This window comes from Toxotes jaculatrix, chromosome 14, assembly GCF_017976425.1.
Source record: "Toxotes jaculatrix isolate fToxJac2 chromosome 14, fToxJac2.pri, whole genome shotgun sequence".
In the NCBI taxonomy this organism is placed as follows: domain Eukaryota; kingdom Metazoa; phylum Chordata; class Actinopteri; family Toxotidae; genus Toxotes; species Toxotes jaculatrix.
Window position 1 is genome coordinate 18,829,014 of NC_054407.1, and position 22,033 is coordinate 18,851,046.

Genomic DNA, 22,033 nt, shown 5'->3' on the forward strand with positions numbered 1-22,033 from the left:
ACAACAAAATTGACCAGTAACAAAAGCAAAAGGCATTTGTTTTGTTTTGTTTCTCATTTAATTTTAGAAACGGGCGAGCTATTATATTCTGCGAAGAAAGGGGTATGTGATTAATATGAATCTACCTACACACTGTAGTGGGCAAACTGCTTACACAGATTACAAGACAGCATTTATCAGTAGTTTTAAATATTGATTGAATTAATTTAACTTGATTCATTTAATTTGATGCAACACCAGGCTGCATTAACAATACACAGCAAACTAAAATAAAATAAAATAAAATAAAATAAAATAAAATAAATCTATTTTGTACGCTGTATCTTGTGATATGTTGAAACCACAGATCGTGTATTATATTATGCATATTGTTTACAATCTATGGTTCAAACTTATTGCTGAGTGGTTCATGCAGGTTTATCTAGTAGGCTACTTAACCTGACAGGTCATGATGACCAGTACTAGTGAAAACTTTTGACAAAAATAACCTCTATGTTGGCAGCATAAATGCAATAATTTGATTTTTCTCTTTATTTCTTTTTGTCCATCCCAGAGACAGAGACAAGGAAGCTATAGATTAAAGTAGTTAAAATTACTCACTCCCCCTAAAACAGCTGTGATGTTAAAATGTGCATCAGTAATAATACTACAACAATATGATGCCATGATATAATAGTATAACACTCTCAAAGAGGTTACTTTACCCAACCACTACTTTTACTGACGCTGACACTAGATTTTGAAATCCTGACTTCAAACAGTATTTTAGAGTGGTATTGCCATGTTTACTTAAGTAAACGAAATCAGTATTTCTTCCACCACTGTACGTGAAATGGCTATTCTTCTCGTTTCATATCATCATAAAGTAAAACTAACTTCAAAGTGTTCTTTTAGAAATCACACCCACGGGACTATGGTAACTTAATTTCATTGAAATCAGTCTCCAGTTGTTTGAGTTTCGCGTGTTTCTTTTTTTTTTTTTTTTTTTTTTTTGTCTTTTTTTGTCTGACGTATCATTGTTTAGACAGCCTTAGGGATTTCCCTCACAAAGCTTACTCTATGTTCATTCAATTAAATATTTACAGCCCCTTTTACAAGAACCATCGTTATAATACAAGGTGCAGGTTAAGTTAACTAAATAAAATCAATTCAAAACGAATGAAAACACTCGTAAGACCGTCAGACATCTCCGGGATTCTCCATCCAGTGAGCGCAGCGGCGGACTCCCCGGCTGTGGAAGGTCCTCCCGCACTGCGAGCGGTGCTGTATCAATGCTTTTTTATTGCCTGCTGGCTGTGCACCGTCTGATTTTTTAAAATCTCCATTTTAGACAGTACTGACGCATCAGTGGGCTTCATGACTGGGACAATGTGCCGGGGTATGGTCAGCTCCTGATGGCCCGTGTCTTTCAATACCAGGCAGGTACCGCCGACAAGAGGTGAATGATTGTGCATGCATAAAGCGCTGTCTGAGCCGTGAGAGACAGACCGACAGGGAATGACATCCTGATTTGTTCAATTTATTATCCGTAGGGTCCTAAATTATGGACAGTCCATTTAAGATCAGGCTGATTTTGTGATCGTTGAGGGTTTATCGGAAATATAATGCCTGCTTTCAATTGGACAGAACCGGCTCTGCAGCAGAAAAACAATCAATATTCAACGTGTAAAGCCATCAGTGCTTATCCTTATGAAAGACGGCAATATCCATATTCAAAGGCCAGCTCTTTGATATTATTTAATTATTATTATGCAAATATTTTACTCAGAAATAGCTGGCTTTACCAGCTATTGAACGAGAAAAAAAAAACTTCCAGCATTGTAGCATCTTTGTCTGATGTTTGTCTCTTCACAGATGTGTGAGAGGCACAAAATGACCTTAACACCCATCAATCAATCAATCCTGTGAATTATTCACATTTCTTTTCATACATATTCATTAGGCCTTCATCACAATGTTTTCACGGGGTTACATGTAACAAATCTGTCTGTTTTCTTCATGTCATTGTGTTACCGTTTGTTTCTAACCTGTGTACAGAGTTAAAATTTGATGATTATGATTGTTATATTCAAATGACCAAACAAAAATTTAAGATGCGCCGAAAACCACAAAGTTTGGTTTGTTTAATGATTTTTTTTTAAAAATGTCTCTTTTACACAGATATAAAACAAATGAGAATAATATACACACATATACATATAATCATAATTACAGAGATCTACTTCTGACACATTACTGTGAACCTGGAGCGATTTGTTTGTTTCAGTGCAGCACGAGGTGGAATTTATGTTATTATTATTCTATTATTCATTTAATTTGCATGCTTTTTGGGTGCATTTGGCTGTAAAACTGACCTGAAATGAAATGTCATAACGTCTCTCTCCATTTATAATGAACGAATTATATGATGATTTGTTCCACGCTGTTTATTTTGGTCAAACGTCCTTTTCAGAAAAAAAATCTTTTTTTTTTTACCACAGCAATACCTCGAATAGACGATCCGTAAATCGAAGCAGATCAGAATGGGCCGAACTTTTACGCTGCACATCAAATTATTTATGCATATATTTTTTAACAATAGCAGAATGATATCTTTAATTTATTACCGAATTATAAATTATAACGGGTTGAGTTTAGACAAGGTTCCTGGAAACCGAGAGTCCTCGAAATCTGATGGAGTGTATTTTATTTAAAGTTCCAAGTGTAGGTGATCTGATTTTAGGTAAACCACATCCCCGGTCAACCCTTTATTAAAGTAACACAGTTTAACGTTTTACAGAATGAGCACTGGATGTTTTGTTTTGTATTAGGCTGACAGCCATTCACTCAAAGCACTGACATCTCTTACATCTCCTTTCTAGACTCAGTTCACTAGAAGCTTTTGGAGCAGAGCGAGAGAAAAGTGTTAAGCAGCACAAGATCCAAACGTTATTCACATGAATCTCATTCAGATGAAGTTGGTATTTAACTTCCTCCCCTTAAATAATTAACGTGTCTTTTACCTGCACAGGTTTCCTGTCACTGAATCTGTGTGACCTGGGAGATGGAGAGGCAGAGCCCAGGAGAGAGGCAGGCGGACACTAATAGGACTGTAGCCACCACCCCCACCACATCAGCTGCCGTCACCATGGCAACAGTCAGCTCCGGCAGCACCACGTGCACCCAGGCGCCCTCCGCTTCCCTCAGCATCACCCCATCAGACAGACAGGCAGTCCAGGTAATAGACAGTACCTGAGACCTCTGACAAGAATATGGCACGCGACCGGTTAGCGGTCCAGGAAATAGACTGTACCTAGTTTAATTTGACAGGTAGACAGTACCAGCAACATCTGCATGCATTGTTTTACTTGGCTGTCAGGCAGTCCAGGTAACAAACAGTACGTTTGGACTTCTGTATACATGACTTCATTTGACAAGCAAACAGGCCAGGCGATAAACTGGTCTCAGGTAATAGACATTATCTGAGACCTCTGCATTAGAGGTTTTCACTTGATTGACAAGCAGACCAGGCAACAGGCAGTACACTGGATCTCTGCAGTGCATGCACTGTGTAATCTGACAGGAAGATCGTCCAGGTAATAGACAGTACCCGGGACCTTTGCATGCATTGCTTTGTTTCATCGGCAGGCAATTCAGATAATAGACAGCACCTGGGACCTCTGCGTGAAAAAAAATATTTAAAAAAATATAGGCTGTTTAGATATAGTATCAAACTGACACACTCTGCGACTTGTGTTCTGATTGCACTTAAATTAAATAAAATTACCTGTAATTTATTTAAAAATAACTGTCCATCAAAATAAAAGTGTCTTTTATAAATTACTTCTTAGTTTATACTGCATACCCAACATCTGATAATGATTAAAATCTAATATAAAGTGTCTAAATAGTGGATTTCTTTTCACTGGTCAGTGCAATAAGGGCAAACAAGACATTGCAGAAGACAATAGCATTGTGGTGCATAGAGAGTTTGTAAAACGTATGATGTTTGTATCATATGATCCAATAGGTGATCCAGCACGCCATCCACAGGCCTCAGAGCATGGCGGCCCAGTACCTGCATCAGATGTATGCAGCCCAGCAGCAGCATCTCATGCTGCAGACAGCAGCCCTGCAGCAGCACCAGCACACCCCCCATCTGCAGAGTCTGGCCACCATACAGCAGGTCAGTGTGTATATGTGTTTGTTGTGTGTTAGTGCAAGCATGAAGAGTCATTTTTACATGAATGGCAGTGTGTGAGAGAGGGGGAAGGTTCATTGTGTTGCCAATACTTTTCAGGCTTCAGTCTGTCAGAGGCAGTCTCCGTCTTCATCCACTGGCAGTTTGGTTCATCCTGCTGGCATTTCCCAAAACTCAGTAAGCATCTGTGTTATCACTCTCATCAACCTGACCACAGATATTAACCTCAGACCATGTCTTTTTACATTCTTCATCATGCCTCTCTGAATCCAGATCACTTTACCAGCATCTCCAGTGACGGCCCAGCTGATTGGCCGTACCCAAACATCCAACTCCACTGCTGCTTCAACCACCATATCCCAGCAGGCCATGCTCCTGGGAAACCGGCCAGCCAATTGTAACCAAGCTCAGATGTACCTTCGAACTCAGATGGTACAAACCTTTTCAAATATCTCAAGCACTTGGTCATACTGGCACTTTAAAACTGCATGACTCAACTCTATTTTTACTGAATGTGATTTTCCTCCATCAGCTTATTCTAACTCCTGCAGCCCCTGTGGCTGCAGTTCAATCAGACCTCCCTGCCGTCACCTCCTGTTCCTCTTTACCTACCTCCTCTCAGGTAAAAACTTTGCCAGGCACAGAATTAGAATGAGCCATGCATGCCACAAGACTGCAGTATTATAGTCTTCAAGATGTTACAAACCTTGAGCATGAGCCACATTGCAGAGTTAAAGGATATTTCAGAAATATTTTCAGAAATACTAAACCATTAATAAAGTCACACAAAAGGACAATGTAGTATGGGGGCTGTTAACATCACACCCACTGACTTTAAAAAGTGTAAAAGTGACCATTTTTCCATATATTCAGGTTCAGAATCTGGCTCTGCGTGCCCACTTGCCTGGAGCTCTGGCTACAGCCCACAGTGTCATCTTAAAACCATCCGCCCAGTCCCCAGCCCAGTCCCCAGCCCTGTCTCCAGCCACCTCTTTGTCCAAGACATCAGTCTGTGCGGTAAAGATGAACCAGTTGACTGATGCCTCAGGTGAAACAGGTCACCATGGACCGCAGGTTATAACCCCAGGTGAGTCAATGCATTGAGATTCTGAGGCTAAAAGGAAGGTTTACCCACGAGCCCATGTGTTTCAGGCTTAAATGATGAGTCAGTAATGAAGATTAACTCCTGCATGCTCCCTTTATAAGCTGAAAACTGATGCTACTTGTCAGTACATGTGTTGCTTTTGTTATTACATTTTCTTTATTAACTCTGCACCAGGTAAAGTCAATAATATTTTCTCATTTCTTTCTGTTCATGACTTCCTGCAGCCTTCTCCCCAGTGCAGACCCACGCTCTAGCCAAGCAGCAGGTGTCCTGTGCATCAGGCCAGCGGGTGGCTCACCACCAGCTTATCCTGCAGCAGGCCACAGCCGGCACTCTCAACCACAGACAGCTCCAGCCCATCGCCCTCAGAGTAGCACCCCAAGAAACCAACTCCAACCCTCTTCCTCTTTCAGTTAAACGACTGACTACTCACAGCACCCAGTTACAAACCAACAGCGAGCCCCAAGCCCCCTCTTCTTCTTCTTCTTCTTCGTCTTCTCCATCTGTTACCAGTGTGTTAGCATCATCAGCTCAGACCTCAGTCCCTGCTACGACCATTCAGCCTCAGCCTCCTCCTCTGGTGGCCGCTCCGCAGCGTCGGACATCATTCCCACAAGTGCAGAATCAGCCTCCGCCTCCTCCTCCACCTCTGGTTCTCCCCAGGCTGCCCCAGAACCCCCCAGCGTCCCTCCAGAGGCTGTCTGTGCATTCAGTCCAGGCCTTGGCCGTCCAGTCAGGGCAGGTGCTGCTCACAGAACAGGAGCTGCCTGTTGCAGAGGCCCTGGTCCAGATGCCCTACCACAACCTGCCTCCTCCTCAAACGGTGGCTGTTGATCTTAAAGTGCAACCGGTCAGACGCAATGAAACTCCATCGGTGAGTCACCATGTGCTGTTTGTAGATCCCCTGTTCTCGGTGTGTGTTAGTTTGACTGAGGTTTTGCTGTGGTTTGAATTTCAGTCGGGGCAAACATGTAATGTGAATGGACTGAGCCCAGAGGAGAGGAAAGATGAATGTTCCCCAAATCGACAGAGAGACAGGACCCCTACACCTCTCATTGTGTCTCCTAAGCAGAATGCTGCAGGTAAAATATGATCTAAACCTAAGATAAAGTAGAGATGAACCATGACATTGTGGGCTCAAAGGTATTTTTCAGAAACCTGTTCTCTATCAGTTGGATAAAGTGACATGTTTTCTTACCTTTTATGCCTTTTATTGTCCAGCAGTGAAGGGTTCATTACCTGTCATATCCAGTCACTCAGTGATCAGGTCACCACAGGTGGAGGAGCCCTCCCAGCTCACCGCCACCATCAGCAGCAGCAGCAGCAGCACCGGCAGCAACCCTCCTCCTCCATCTCCTCCTCTACCCCTTCCCATCCTTCCTAATGCAGTAAGAGGTCCCAGTCAGCCTCCCTCTGCCCCAACCAGCCCAGACAGAATACTTACAACGCCCGTCCTCACACACCTCATAGAGGGCTTCGTCATCAGAGAGGGCCTGGAGCCATTCCCGGTATGTCTCCTGGAGATGAAGTAAAAGTAGTCATTCAGGGGCCGGTGATAATGGCCTCAGTAAACCACAATGAAGTGCAATCAAACCACATGGTGAAGTAACTTGATGGGAAAATATAACATGCATTATTAACTGGAAACACAAATTTATTCTGGTGGTTAATGAAGACAAAACTTAGTAAAACTGATATCATCAGTGAAAAATACTGAATACAGAAAAATAAATTCCCAGCAGTGTTTAATTTCAGTGTAGCAGCTGAAAGCTGTTCAGTAACACAGACTGATGATGAAGCATGAAAATGTATTTTAGTATCATCTTCAAAGGCTTAATACTAGTGAGATTCTGTATTTTCTTTATTAACAAATCCCATGAAATGACCATAACCAGCAATGTGTAAATTATAGTGTGTGTTCATTGTAATCTAGGAACATGTCACAACATTGTGGGTCATTGATATGTTTTTAATGGAGCTCTATGACACAGAGCAATAAGATGTATCAGGTTTTAGATACACAGGTAATACGTCAACTCATTCTTGGCTTTGGTCTTTTTAGGGGATTTGTTGATAAGATAAATGCAGAATATCACCAGCATTATCCTCTGACCACCACTATTTCTTCATCTCTTCCAGACCAATAAAGTGCCACAATGAGTGATATAACATAATATAATATAATATAGTAATCCAGGGATATTTGAAATCTATCTATATCTACACATTGCTCATGTCTTTCCGTATCAATATGTAAGGTTTTCCTTTTTTAAAACGCCTCTCTCATTGCAGGTGGGTCCTTCCTCACTCTTAGCTGAGCAGCAGGCTTCACTTCCAGAGTCCCAAGAGATACACACTAATGTGGATGCAGCAGCAGAGGACAGTCCTCTGGATGCTGACCAGTCAGATTCAACAGACTCGGAGATGGAAAACGATGGCCCTACAGCAGATGGTGAGGGCGTGTGTATGTGGGTGGTTGTGTGTATGTGTGTCTGTGTGTGTGTGTGCATGTGTGACTAACAGCTGGTCCTCTGAAGTTGCAGAGCTGAGGGAGAGCGTGGCAGGTGTGCTGCAGTGTGAATACTGCGGAGGCAGAGGTTATGCTCAGACATTTCTGCGCTCCAAACGCTTCTGCTCCATGACGTGTGTCAGAAGGTAAATAAATCACATACACACACACACACCAAGATGCAATTAACACATTTCTCAGTTCTGAGGTTGTGCACTAACAACAAGCTAACAAGAACAAGTGACATCAAGCATCAGTGCTGTTCTCTAAAAGAATGTCAGTCCAGTCCTGAAAATATACAAGTATATCATTAAAAAAAAGTAGAATTACATTTCCTTCTCTTGGGTTGATTAAAACCTTCATCACCACTGTCTTACAATTAAAGGAGAAAAGTCCAGTCCTGTTGTACTGATGTTTATTTGATGACAAATACTGTGTGTAGATCCAAAGTCTGATATATCTTATTCCTCTGTGCCACAGAGTTCAGCTTTTGTCTAAACTGATCCACACTGTTGCAGTGGGTAAAACCATGAAAACAAACAACCAAACAAACACCATCCTTCTGCCAGAAATACTCACAAGGGTATATCACTAAATGTGTCTTAATCCACTGCTGAAAGTAGTCCCCAATAAATAGGCTACTTACCTCTGTTTGAGTAAAGTTGTTATGGCAACTGCTGCCTATCCAGGAACACGAGGGGAGAGGACCCAAATGCAGACACCACCAGGCAGACTTAAGGAATATGATATTCTTTAGTAACAAAAAGTCAATGGTTAGAAAATCCTTGAGCCAGGAAACAAACTTTAGGAATAACTCAGAGTGTCCTCATGAAACAGGGAGAAACTTGGAGGGAGTTCAGGACTCTTATGTACCTCAAAACAGTCACAGGGTAGATCCAGTGCCAGAGGGAAGAGGGAAGCAACCAGGTACAAACAATAAACGGAGATGTCCACAGGTACTGAGCTCAGGTGAAATCAACATGAATAAACTGCTGCAAGAACAGATACTTGGGCAGAACAGCAGGAACAGACTAGCAGAAACACAGCAGCACTCCAGGACAAGAACAGACAAACCGAGACACAAGGGTAAAAGGAGGGAAAAAGACAAAGACAGGAAGTGAACTAGGAACAGGTACACAAGGACCAGGGCTACAAAATAAAACAGGAAATGCAGAACCAAACCAGGAACAGAAACACAAGTAACAAGACTTCCAACAAAACAAGACATACTGAACAAAACACTCATTAACCAAAACAGGTGTAACTTGACTTTATTTCATCTGCCACACAAAACATGTACAAGTGTAGCCTGTTCCTGTGGTGGTGAGACACATCAGTCCACTGAGCTCCATAAGAAAAAGTCTCAAGTGTATAATTACTCCCAGGCTTCCCTCTGAGTCTCCATCCATCAAAGAGAGGACAGCTCTGGGTCCAGATGCAGACCAGCAGCTCAGGGCCCGGTGGCTAATCCCTGTTAAACTGTCTGCACATATTACAAATCTAATCTAATATTTTATGACTGACTCTCTGTGTTTAGGTTCAGTGTGAGCTGCACCAAGCGTATCACCATGTTGAGAGCAGGCCGCTGGGGTTACAGGCCAGTGGGCAGGAGAGGACGACCCCCCAGCAGAGTCAATGGAGCCTCCAGAGAGCATTTCCTGAGACAGGTCAGTTAATATCATTGACCTGATGCACACAGGAAAATACTGCAGGGATCACTGGTCCTAAAGACAAGCTGCTCTCTGGGGAACAGCCACACAAAATAAATCAATAAAACATTAAAATACCAAAGGAAATTTTAAAAGTAAAAGCAAAATATGGAGGAAGAGAGTTAAAATGGCCGAAGTTAGAACAAGATAAAAAGTTATCAGAGAGATACTGTCAAATAGGAGATATTGTCATTGTGCTCCACAGGGTCATGGGTCATATGGCTCAGAGGAGACCCATCAGAGCTCACTGAGAGAGGAGGAAGAGGAGGTGCAGGAGGAGGAAGATGAGCCTCCCATCCCCATGAAGACCAGACTCCGGAAACAGGCTGAGAGGGAGCGAGAGAGGGCGAGAGAGCAGGAGAGAGAGCAGAGGATGTCAGAAACAATCAGTGTTTCTGACGGAGACGGAGACGTCGGCTGTCCGTCCCAGTGGACCGTGGACCAAGTGTTTGCCTTTATCAACTCCCTGCCAGGTACTGATGTGACTTCAGCACCACTTTGCCTCTGAAGATATTTAAAATATAGTCACACTCGGTGTCTCAGTGTAGAAAGTTAGTCAGGAATGTTATCGCCCATACTGTACAAACTGTGTACTGTGTCACCATATAGTACTGACAACAATAAAAGACAACTGACGGTACGAGACAGCTGATGAGGACACAGCATCAACAAACAACATGACAAACAACGATGTTTGTGAAATCAGGAGGAATACATTCAATACTGAACTTATAACTTATAAAACTTATAATCTAGAAAGCTTTATTCTTTATATTTAATTCATATTCAATTCTATAACTCTACAAGCTATGTACTATTCACTCCTGTCGCACTTTCTTCCTAAAGTCCTCCAGATTTACATGCCACCACAGTGAAAAGAGTTTTTAACTAATTATAAAAAATTAAATGTGAAGTGACAAAATGTGTAGAATCTAAAGAAGAAATACAGCTCATTTTAACAGCTGTGCCACATTAAATTGGTCATTTGCATTCACATCACAGAGTAGACATTTAGCAATCAATCAGTGCTCAGTGCTCTGACACCTCTCAGTGTGTTTTATTTTAGATGAGAACGTTCCAAAAATCAAAGGAATTTTTGATGAAAAAGACCCGTAAATTCAGGATCAGGTCCTTACTCAGACCTGTCGGTATCAAAATGAAAAGGGGGACACACACTCTATTTAGTCCACTCTCTATTTTCTCTTTTCTCAAGGTGGTCAAGATATAGCTGAACAGTTTCGCTCCCAGGAAATAGACGGACAGGCTCTGCTGCTTCTCACAGAGGATCACCTGGTCAGCACCATGAACCTTAAACTGGGACCTGCACTGAAACTCTGCGCCCACATTAACTCGCTGAAAGATGCGTAAACAGTTAACATTCCTACTCTCCGAGAATTAATTTATGTTGCTCTGGACCAGGATGAAGAAAAACAGGACTTTTTTTAAACTGTCCACCTCCGCAGAGACGACAAGGAAGCGCCACTTATCTTTAAGTTGTCTGGCTCATCGGTTTTGAACCGAAATCGTGAACGCACAAACCAGAGTTTTCCTGAGACCACTGCCAAGGATTTCACTCCTGACACCTCCGTCTGTTCCAGCTGTTCAGTCTGTCACACGGCGGAGGTTTCAGACTGAAGTCCACTCACTCTCACAGCAGACGAGCAGTTCTTTCTATTACCTCTGCTTATTCCATTGTGGCGATTGTAGCAGTTTGGCTCCAGTTATCCATTTGTTTCAAAATGGTTTTAAAAGTTCTTTGTATCGTTTGTAAACAAAGAGAACAACTTAACATTTACACCATTGCATATAAAGGAGGCTGTACAATTTCAAAGTTTACAAAAACAGATTATACTCCTACCGTCTGAGGGGTGGAATTTGATACATTTATCTTCAGCAAACAGTTGTAATGAGTTATGAAGGCAAATTGACTACAAGGTTATTTATTGTTATTTATTATTGTATTATTGCCATAATTAATATACAAATAAAAAACACTTAGAAAACATTGTTTTATTATGTTGTCAATAGTAAAATTATTTTTACAGTGTGAAGAGAGCTTCACTAGCTCAGTCACACATTTATCTTATTTTTATATTAAGCATACTTTTGAGTACATTTTGCTGATCATACCTCTGCACTTTTAATTAAGGAAGATTTTAAAGGCAGTACTTTTACTTGTGATAGAGTATTTTTCCATCATGGTATTACTACTTTTAATTAAAGAAAGGACATGAATAATTCCTTCAACACTGCAGCTACAGAGAAGCAAATAGATTTTGAAACAGAAGCTACAGGGAAAATCTCACATCATCTCACCTCAGTTCTTACCTTTATGAGATAAATGTACGTATATTTATAGATTTGTCATGCTCTTTTGGTGGTCAGTGAGAGATTCAAACTACAGGCGTCTTTTAAATATCTCATGTATTTTGTTATATCACCACCAGAGGGCCTTCTTGATACTTTTACTGGGGAATTAAATGATGAAAAGCTCAATACAAGGACACATAATCAGAATTTTGAGCTGTGGTTGTGACAGGCTGCTTTTACACTTTGTGTAGTGGAACAATATCTCAATTGAAACAACCAGGGGAGTAACTTTGGCAGAAGAGCTCCAAGGATATACATTTTGTCCTTCCTGTATACATGTAAACATCATTCTCACAAAGATATAAAGAGAAAGAAATAAATGGTAAATCAAAAATCAAAAAAGAAGGTAATATAAAAATAATGAGCCTATTACATAGAGTAAAAACAGAATTAAGCTGAGGTGAAATTAGTTCCCATTCACACAATAACAACACATAAGTAAGACTTAAATGATAACTTTGTTTATTTGAAACAAACACAGCTCTTTCTTACACCTTAGAGATTAAAATGCATTTGGGACACTGCTATGATCATATAAGTGCAAATGAGTACATTTCTCTACTGAAAAATACTACTGACTACATCATATACTTTCTGTGCTATACATAGGGAATGTGTTACCTGGATGTGAAACTTATCGATGGAATGTTTCAAGTGTGCAGGGATGGCCTGAATGAAGACAGAAAAAGTAACAGAGAAACACAGCATATAGAGAAAGTTTCCATGCACGCTATTTGGTTTACAAGGCTACTGTGCAAACGTTGTTGCGTATAAGACATTGAGCGATATCAATGTGATAGAGATGTCCTTAACTCGGTAACAGATGAGTGCTCGCGTTGGCAATAAGGCCGATCAGTTTACAGGCACTGCAGAGATGAGTTTATACATTCTAAAATCTGGTAACGTTTTATTTTACAGTTCCAAAAATTCTGATTCTTTTCCAAACAATTTCCTGGAAAGTTTCCTGGAAAGAACGATGTTATTTGGTACTAATTATAGGTAGAATAGAGAGTGATCAGTTGGTACAGTCCAAGTTAATTTCCAGTGCTAAGCTAGGGCAAACTTGAGACTTTTAGTCCAAGGACAGCAGATGGACAAAGAGAATGTGTCTACAAATAAATACACAATTCAGCAAATGTTAAAGGATAAAGTTTCCAAAAATAAGTGAATGATAAATGATAATATTTACTGGGGTTTGAATGGAGCAATATCTTTCATGGAAATTCACAACTAATTGAAGTAACTGAAACGACAGCGTCAGAATGTGTCTATATTTTCCTGTAATTATTATCAAACTACAAAGTGTTTTCCAGGAAACTTTCAAGATATTCGGAAATAACCGACTTATAAAATAAAGCATAACCTTAAATCTTCTATGCTGAGGATTTATGTTTATTGCGTCCTTTGTCAGCTGCAGTCAAATCTAAAATGCACATAACCGGATAAACAAATACCCCTGAAATCTGTGCAAACCTGACACTCTTAAGTTGTGTGTTGTGAAGCTTTCTCATGTAACTGGCCAATAACCTGAGGCTGGAGGAAATAAGCAGACGTCTATGACTTTTAAAGCACGAGACAATTCAGACGCAATTTAGTTTCTAAAAAGATAAACGGTAAGAAAAACGAACAAATGAATGCACCATCTGCAAAAGATGCATGACAGCTGAATTACAGTACGTAAAATCTCTAAAATTATAAATTAATTTATAAAACACAGGAATGAGCCTCTTCATGGTGGAATGGGTTCAGTACATTGCCTCTCTGCTTCTTGCTGGTTTTCTCAAGCATGACATAAAAAGGGGTGGAACATTTTTTCCGACAGACAGCAGCAGCATAGCTTATGTAGACAACTGACCCACTCAGACTCTGCTGTGCAGCACACATGCAGAGAAGACAGGCAGGAGGAGGATACTTTAGAATGAAAATGTCACCTTTGGATGTCAGCCCAGTTCAGGGCATGCTGCCAGAGCTGAGCCCGTCCTTCTCTGCAGATATGGACTTGACCAGCTCCTCCACCCAGCGGACCTCAGAGGCCACCTGCTCAGCCAGGACCTCGTAGCGATTTTCCAGGCGCCCAAACTTGCGCTTGAGGATGTTGGCGGCCTGCATGGTGGCCCGGGCTTCCTCCTGGCACTTCTTGCGTTGGGCCTGAGAGCGCTGCAGCTCTTGGCGGATGTCGCTCAGGTTGCTGGAGATGCTCTGGTTCTCCTCCTTGTACCAACCCTCCTTCTCCTCGTAGATGGACAGCAGCGCCGCCACGTCCTCCTGGCACGAGCGCTGATTGCGTTCCAGATCCTTCAGGCCTTCCTCTGCCGCTGCGATCTCTTCGAGCACCTGCGAGAAGCGCTCAAAGTTGACGTAGGTGTTGTTGGGTGGCATGCTGGAGTGGGATTTGATGGTGTACTCCTTCAGACGAGTGGTCTTCAGGCGCCGGCGCTCAGGCTTGTGGTCTCTCTCCTCTGGACGCACATTCCGCCTCTTAATCACCTGCAGAGGAAAAAAATGCAAAGGTTTGAAATAAGGATGGTAACTTGATAACATGACCTGACTGACACGGGATTTATGACGCCAACATCAATACTGAGATTTGGGAGTTTTTTTAAAAATCAGACAATATATTAGCCAATATTCATATTGTTAAATAAACACACAATATAAACAAACATTTTTGATAGTGAGTTCTTAAATTTGCTTTAAATAACTGTGACCAAAGTAGGTACTGACGTGCTAGGGTTAACTGCAAATGTGACTGTGGTTGTTGTACTGTAAGAACCGATATAAATGCTAAATAAAACACCCACCTTAATCCAGGGGTGCTCAAGACTGTCATCAATTGTCATTCTCTTCCTGGAAAAGAAAATAATCCACCAGTAAGAAGATGACAGAGTTTATATTTCCTTGTGTTTACAGAACAGAGATTTCTCTCCTTTTCTTGTGGTATTAAATTAGAAGATCTTCTTACTTTGGATCCTTGACCAACAGACGGCGTATGAAGTCCTTGGCCAGCTCACTGGTGTTGCTGAAATACTCCTCATCGAAGTCATAATTGACAGCTGAGATGTTAGTCAGGGTCTCCTGCTTGGTCTCACCCAGAAACGGTGAAGCACCACTCAACCTAACACAGACAGAAGCTTTGCTTTAGACCACATATGGAGGAGGAGTGAAGTGATTTCTGTTCCTACAAGTGACAACGGCCAGTCATCATGTGAAACATTACTCACAGAATGTATGTGATTACTCCGATGCTCCTGCGGAGAAGAGAAGAACCAAACATGAATGGAAACTGTTGCATGTGTTAGCTATACAGCTTCAGATGGGAAAAAAAAAATGTTGACATCTTACCACATGTCCGCCTCCAGCCCAAGTGGCTCATAGTTGACTATTTCTGGCGCTGTAAAGCACAGAGGAATGGACGCTTTAACTCAAACCAGATGTGGAGATCTGAAACACACTTAACTCTCTTGCCACCGTGGGCACAAACTAGCACAAAAAACAATTTGGGATTTTCAAAGTGGAACATTTTAGCTGTGTGAGTAAAATATGTAGGAGGGGAAAAAGGATCTCACCAACAAACTCTGGCGTTCCAAAGATGTTCTTGAACTCGTTTCCTGCTTTAATCTGATGAGCAATCCCAAAGTCAATCAGTTTGATCCTGGGATTGGGGACATTCTTATCCAGCAGCATGATATTCTCAGGCTGAAAAATAAAACAGCAGGAAGAAGAAGAAGTGTTTTCATTTAGTGCTCATATACACTGAGTGCTAAGAAAGTAGAAAATGTTCCTTGATTAAAGCTCCATTCTTGGATATTTTGGGCCATTTGGGTGAGAGGAACAAACTGAAAACACCCACTAACACATGTGGTGGTGAGCATGTTAGCTAAGATATATCCATACATTAAACAGACACAGAGAAACATTTGTGTTGCTTTGGAGTCACATGCTTGTTCACCTGATGAATTTGTGTCCAATATTTAAATCTATTTGAGGATCACCAGCTCCTGAGGGAAATATTTGGACCTTTAACTGTTAAACGCTCCACTATGTTCATGCTAACTTTGTCTGACTGCTGTTTGGTGCTGGGCAGGTAGCATACAGTGGGTTTATCAGAGATTTTTTTTTTACTGTAAATAGTTGGCTGTGTCTGGAAACGAGGCTGGTGAGAGCAGAGTTTGTAGTTTGTGAGCTAAACACTCTATAGAGCTGAGAACAGCTGCAGAGTTGGGTAATAATTCTTTGTGGGTTTGTCACTATGAGTGACCACTTTAACATCACACACAGTCATTTGATCCATTGTTGATGTAAAAATATTGATCAGTGCAGCTTTAAAGGATAACCCTTTCACACTCAACTTTTCTAGCTAGTGTGTAATCTAACCATTAAGATACATTTCCAGCTTTGTTTGTCAGTGTGCTCATCTGTCAAAGCCATTTCATCTGACACTGGGTTGCATCCAGGCAATTTAAGGTACAACTATAGAAACTACAAGCAGCGTAATGCTCTGAATCAGAATTTTCTGAATCACAATCAAATGATGCAATTTTCCTGGAATAACTGAACTGCTGTAGCTGACTGGGAAGAACAGTGCTACTCATCTGTTTGCTCATCACGTCCATAAGACTAGTTATTTTTCATTTTTTCTGTATCTTACAGAACAACATGGGAGCATTCATCCCCACAATATCATCACATTACTCAAAAATCTAGGGCTGCAGCCAACCACTATTTTCCTTATTGTTGCTGATTATTTTCTCATAGGTCCCATTCAAACTCCCCACAGCCCAAGGTAACATCTTAAAATTACTTAATTTGTCTGTTCATTAGTTCAAATTCTCACATTTGACAAGCTAAAATCAGGAAATCTTTAACATGTTAGCTTAAAAGAGTAGTTGAAATAATAAATAATCGAAATAGTTGCTGATTCATTTTCTTTTGATCAACTGACTGATCGACTCGATATCATCAGCTGAAGATATCTTTCAGTATTGCCTTGCCCGTATACTGTACACATTTTTCCCCACAGGCAGCAGGGCAGCCACTGTCCTGTGTTACAGATGGAAAAACCTGTCAGAACACAGACGTGCCAGATACTTACAGTACAACATAAACTTCTTCTAACACCTGAACTGAACTTTGTCGTCAACGTGTCATTTACGACTGTTGGCCCAGAGCCTCACAAACAAGCCGTCTTAACCACACAGACTGCTGACCTTGAGGTCAAAGTGAGCGATGCGTTTGGAGTGGAGATACTGAACGCCGTCCAGGATCTGTTTGAGGAACTGGGTGGCCTCCTCCTCCGTCAGAGATTCCTTCTCAGCCAGGAAGTCGAACAGCTCTCCTCCGGACACCAGCTCCAGGATCAGGATCACGTCCGTCTTGTTTTCAAAGATGTCGTGCAGGGTGATGATGTTGCTGTGCTGAATCTCCCGCAGGATGTTGACCTCGCGCTCAATCTCTTCGCGGCTCACCCCTCGCCGGCTAGACGACAGCCGCCGCTTCTTTATGAACTTGGCCGCATACTCAACACCTGTGCTCTTCTCTTTACACTTACGGACGATGGCAAACTGTCCGCTGCAGGAAGGAGAGAACAGAAAGGTGTGAAATACTAAAAATATATATCATTTTATTACATGCAAAAGTATGCAGGACTTGATCACTGCAGTCAGAAGTTTTCTCACTGCAATGACAAAGTTTTTCCAAGATAGTTTTAAAAAGTAAATGTGGTGCTAAATAATATAGAATATATGTACATGTGATGTATGTAATCCATGGTTTTGTTATGAAATGGCCAAACAGCAACCAACAGAATTGAAAATGCAAAGAATGAAAAACATTCACATTAACAACATTAACACAAACAGTAAGAACAATGTGCAGGTTAGAAGACAGCATTTCACAATGGATGCCTGTGCAGAAAATATAATTTTCACCCATTTATTGTCCGCATACCTTCCTATCTGAGCACACACACACACACAGTGCCCTCTCCTTTAGAGACACTACACCACAGCAGAGGTGGAAAGGCACACTGAGAGGCAGTGATGTCATGCTTTTGCTGCATTACTGCAGAAAAAAATGGCTAAGGTAGAAAGTTGAGTTACCTACTAAAACCTGATGACTCATTCACAAACTATCAAACACAGTGTAAAAGGATCTAAAAGGATATTTAATATTTTGCTGACACATACTTATATTTTGGCCCTGGTCAAGTTTTGGATGGACTGCAGTTCACACTTGGCATTAAAATGCACCTTGAGTATATCTCCAGTAAACACGTGTGATTTGATTTTACACTTAAAACTTACATTGGTCTTTTACTTATGGAAAACTACAAGCAGTAGTAATCAGGAAAAATATGCATATGTGCACTGCCTTAGAGCTAGAAAAGATAACTGAGGAGGCTGTTCGGTACTTTGTTTTACAAACTTGTCTGATTTGTTCCAGGTACGAAAATTAACGGTCATGCTATGCGCACATTACCTACTAGAAACACACTCTTCCAATGCCATCAGGCGGGAATTTGTATTCAAACAACACCACAGACACAGTGTGGACACATGACTCTCTGTTAACCTTCAAAAATAAAGAATCATTAATATGTTTTGTGCGCATTAAATTGTATTTAGAGCTGTCGTCCAGCAACTTGGGCACCCAAGATAGGTGCAAAGGCCAAGTATGAGCAGTGTACATAACATACCTGCCCAGCTCCTCTCCCATCTCATAATACAATTCGACATCCTCTTGCCTGAAGCCGGCCATGGTGTGACGAGAGTGACGCCTTGAGATTCACTGCAGTGAAAAAGATAAAGGTATAAGCCCAGTGGAGACCAACAGTGACTGGAGTGAAAATAAAGCACAGACAGCACAATGACCAAAACAATGCCATGAGAGTAGGTCTAGCCTGTGGTAAAGGTCTTAGTGCTAAGCCACAATTACAATTTTCCACCTACAGGGCAATTCGGTTCATATTACCTGGATTTCTTTCCTCCTTATTTGGCCCGAGTCAACACAGCTTTAGTTTTCAGAGACTTTCTGGCTGATGTCAGACCACTGCATACCAGTCCTACTTACATCATCTCCTCCCTAGACCAGCTATCTCTGACTCAGTTAAAGGGACTGGGTTTTTAGCTACACTCCGGAATATGTGTCGTTTTACTCCTTTAAACCGTATTTACTGTGACTGATCCCTTTATAAAACACGGGATTAGAATGAAACATTTTTCTGATTCTAGCTGATAACTCGCTGGTGAGCGATCTAAAAGATGCTGAGTAGCGACTCTGCTGCCTGTGTTACAAGCAGGCAGCAGAGACGGTTTTTTTTTTTTCCCGTGGTTTATCGTCGGCAAAAGCAGCACAAAGATCGAACTTATTGTTACAAACACAAAACGAAACGCATGCCAGAGGTACAGCCTATTAGCTCTTTCAAGATTAAAGGAATACGAACTGTTTTGAAGGAAAAAAATAAAGAAACGCTAATGCTAGCCTAGCTAACATACTGAAAAAAAACACCGGCTCTCGCTGTTTCTGACTTCGGTTAGTTAAAACACACAATTTGAACTCTGAAATACTGTCAGTAAGGAACATGTGTAACCAAATAAAATGTAAAGGCAATACTACAACTGCTACTTACAGTGTTGTTGGCTACGAGAGCTGCATTCCTCTGTTGTGTCTGAAGACTGAACAGTGTCGAGTAGCCACAGTGAGAGACAGAACTTCCGGTCTTGCGATTCAAAATAAAAGCCGCACAATTTTTTAAATACCAGGCGTACACACATTTGTTGTACATCTTTTGGTAAAACACTTGAACTGCTTACTGCAGCAGTGGTGAAAAAATGCAGTTTTATCCACCACCAGTACTTCTGAGGCAACACCAAAACCATACCTTAAAGTCCACGTTAAAAGCGTTTTGCTTATTGTTACTTCACATGAATGATGCATGTGTAGAGTTTGATCAGGTCATCCTCACTTTAAAACGAGGATATACCGGCAGGATTTGTGACATCTCAGCTAGTAAACAACCAAATACCAGTTTTTACCCCTTGACTTTTTACCACATTTGATGCACTGTTGCATGCAGCCATTCACAGGTGACTGTTCTACCATCCAGTGTAATGAGGAAAAGGATGCAAAGCACACCTGTTTGGATGCCCAGTCCTCTGCTGCTGGAAGTTGACAGTCAATCAGCAATCAGATTCTCAGCCAAACCGGACAGAATTCCCGTAATCTCATCACACCGACCACAAATTGGCAGCAAACTATTAAGTGGAAACGCGTTTTCTTCACGTACAACATCACGATATTTTCCAGCAGCAAAGTACAGCGCATGTAAGCTCACTCTGAAACTGGCGTTTTTTGCTGTGAGGGCGGAAATCGTTTAAGTTCCGGTGCTGATGCGCCGCTTGCTGCAGGTAAACATCCAGCAGAAGGACGGACATATGGGATGACATCATGCTAAGTGAATCAAGCCGCTGCAGGACGTCAATGAAGAACAAGATCCAGCACGCAACAGCAAAGATTAAAGGGGGTCCGAGGTAAAACAGACCACAACAAAACAAAGGACTCTGACTGCTGTAGCTGACTCTTTGTTGATGAAGAGGATACTCAGAAGCAGCATAAGTGTCCTAATTTTATCTGTTTAGATTTTTAAGTGAGTTGATGATTAGATGTAGGCCAATTAAAAGTTCGCCATATTAAAAGAAATGTGATCACCAGGACAAATGAAAACACGGTTAACACGCACAAAATTTCAAGAACGTCCGCGATCCAACCTGAACTTTAGCAATTAACAGGATAATCTTGGAGAAGTTAAATCTTCACTACCCTTTCACAATATATTTCGCTAGTTCGATTCTATGCAGTGAGGTTGTTTACAGCAGATGACGTGTTGGTCCTTAAAACGAGTTCCCTGACCGGGAATCGAACCCGGGCCGCGGCGGTGAGAGCGCCGAATCCTAACCACTAGACCACCAGGGACTGCACGCATATTAATTACTGTGTTAAAACGACGATCACTAGGACAAATAAAAACACGGTTAACACGCACAAAATTTCAAGAACGTCCGAGATCCGACCAGAATTTTAATAATTAACGGGAAAATCCCAGAGAAGAAGTTAAATCTTCATTATCCTTTTACATCTAAGTTCGAGTCTATTGAGTGAAGTTGGTTACAGCAGATTAAAACGAGTTCCCTGACCGGGAATCGAACCCGGGCCGCGGCGGTGAGAGCGCCGAATCCTAACCACTAGACCACCAGGGACTACGAAAACGTTTCGTATTTCCAAATTGCTGCATGCAGACTATAGCGAACTTGTTAGCGAGACTACGGCGATATATTTAACTCCTACATTAAATGTATTTCCTGCTTGCAAAATATGCAGTTGAAAAAACAAAAAGATGCATTGATTAGAGGTTATCCTGTGTGTGTGGAGGGCGAAAAATTACTGACACACAATTCAATAAAAGAATTATTTTTGCACATCTGATTATTTGATTTTACTGAACCAGGTGTATGGATTCTGTTTTAAGAGTGAATGTTATTCAGGAGTTTTAATGATCGACTCTTAGTGTTTTTAACATGGAAATTAATGAGGGGGAATCAATGAGAAAATGTCAAGCAGCCAAAAAATTCTCTTCCCAAAATCTGAAAGAGCTTTTGTTTTGTTGAAACTTTTGGAGGAAGCAGAGATTACCGAAGTCCAAATGTGTTTGGTATGCGTATGAATTGAGTGTGGAGTGGAGTGTGAAGAACCGAATCCAAATGACCCTAAAACGAGTTCCCTGACCGGGAATCGAACCCGGGCCGCGGCGGTGAGAGCGCCGAATCCTAACCACTAGACCACCAGGGACTACGAATAATGTAAAGTTCATCTGCAGCTTCACGAGACAGAGGCATAAAATTGCAAAGTATTCGGTATTAGCTGACCCATACACTATATACGGTCAGTTATTGCCTGCGTAAATAGTTTATGGTTGAAAAAGCAAAAGGTTGCATTGATTAGAGGTCAAACTGAAGATTTAATTTAATGAAGAATCTCTGTAATGTGAAACGTAATTCTGGAGCTTTAAAGAGTTTTGGCAGACGTTTATCAGTGACTACGTGTAGCATTTACCAAACTGCTTTCTAAAGAACTGGAAAAGACCAAAATCACCTCAGTGAAGCAAA

General features: G+C 41.3%; 2 protein-coding genes and 3 non-coding genes across 5 annotated transcripts; 1 reads left to right on the top strand and 4 right to left on the bottom strand.

The window, feature by feature from the left end:
• Window positions 1-1,394: 1,394 nt before the first annotated feature.
• phc3 (polyhomeotic homolog 3 (Drosophila)) lies at window positions 1,395-10,871 on the top strand. The gene is given in 16 exon segments (XM_041055587.1): window positions 1,395-1,438; window positions 3,011-3,024; window positions 3,027-3,217; window positions 4,010-4,165; window positions 4,280-4,357; window positions 4,454-4,612; window positions 4,713-4,802; window positions 5,054-5,267; window positions 5,510-6,159; window positions 6,244-6,367; window positions 6,510-6,791; window positions 7,570-7,737; window positions 7,823-7,940; window positions 9,332-9,461; window positions 9,709-9,976; window positions 10,717-10,871. Coding segments are annotated over 16 exon segments (2,841 nt in total).
• A 1,447-nt stretch (window positions 10,872-12,318) lies between these two features.
• dapk3 (death-associated protein kinase 3) lies at window positions 12,319-19,572 on the bottom strand. The gene is made up of 9 exons (XM_041055886.1): window positions 19,501-19,572; window positions 18,568-18,659; window positions 17,081-17,441; window positions 15,440-15,569; window positions 15,216-15,264; window positions 15,095-15,121; window positions 14,836-14,988; window positions 14,675-14,720; window positions 12,319-14,360 (listed from the first exon to the last, which is right to left on the bottom strand). The coding sequence occupies exons 2-9, from the start codon at window positions 18,627-18,629 to the stop codon at window positions 13,824-13,826; spliced, it is 1,365 nt and encodes a 454-aa protein (XP_040911820.1). The 5' UTR covers window positions 18,630-18,659; window positions 19,501-19,572; the 3' UTR covers window positions 12,319-13,823.
• Window positions 19,573-20,771: 1,199 nt separating this feature from the next.
• trnae-cuc lies at window positions 20,772-20,843 on the bottom strand. Its single transcript has one exon. It is a non-coding gene; the product is annotated as a tRNA-Glu (tRNA).
• Window positions 20,844-21,055: 212 nt separating this feature from the next.
• Window positions 21,056-21,127, bottom strand: trnae-cuc. The gene has a single exon. It is a non-coding gene; the product is annotated as a tRNA-Glu (tRNA).
• Window positions 21,128-21,644: 517 nt separating this feature from the next.
• trnae-cuc lies at window positions 21,645-21,716 on the bottom strand. The gene has a single exon. It is a non-coding gene; the product is annotated as a tRNA-Glu (tRNA).
• Between the last annotated feature and the right edge of the window lie 317 nt (window positions 21,717-22,033).

Bases quoted from the DNA above. Each gene is read 5' to 3' on its own strand.
- dapk3 (XM_041055886.1), bottom strand. From the start codon at position 18,629: ATGGCCGGCTTCAGGCAAGAGGATGTCGAATTGTATTATGAGATGGGA. The intron at 15,122-15,215 runs GTAAGATGTCAA...TCTTCTCCGCAG, and splicing joins GGGCTGGAGGCGGACATGTG to GAGCATCGGAGTAATCACAT. The intron at 14,721-14,835 runs GTAAGAAGATCT...TTTCTTTTCCAG, and splicing joins CTGTTGGTCAAGGATCCAAA to GAAGAGAATGACAATTGATG.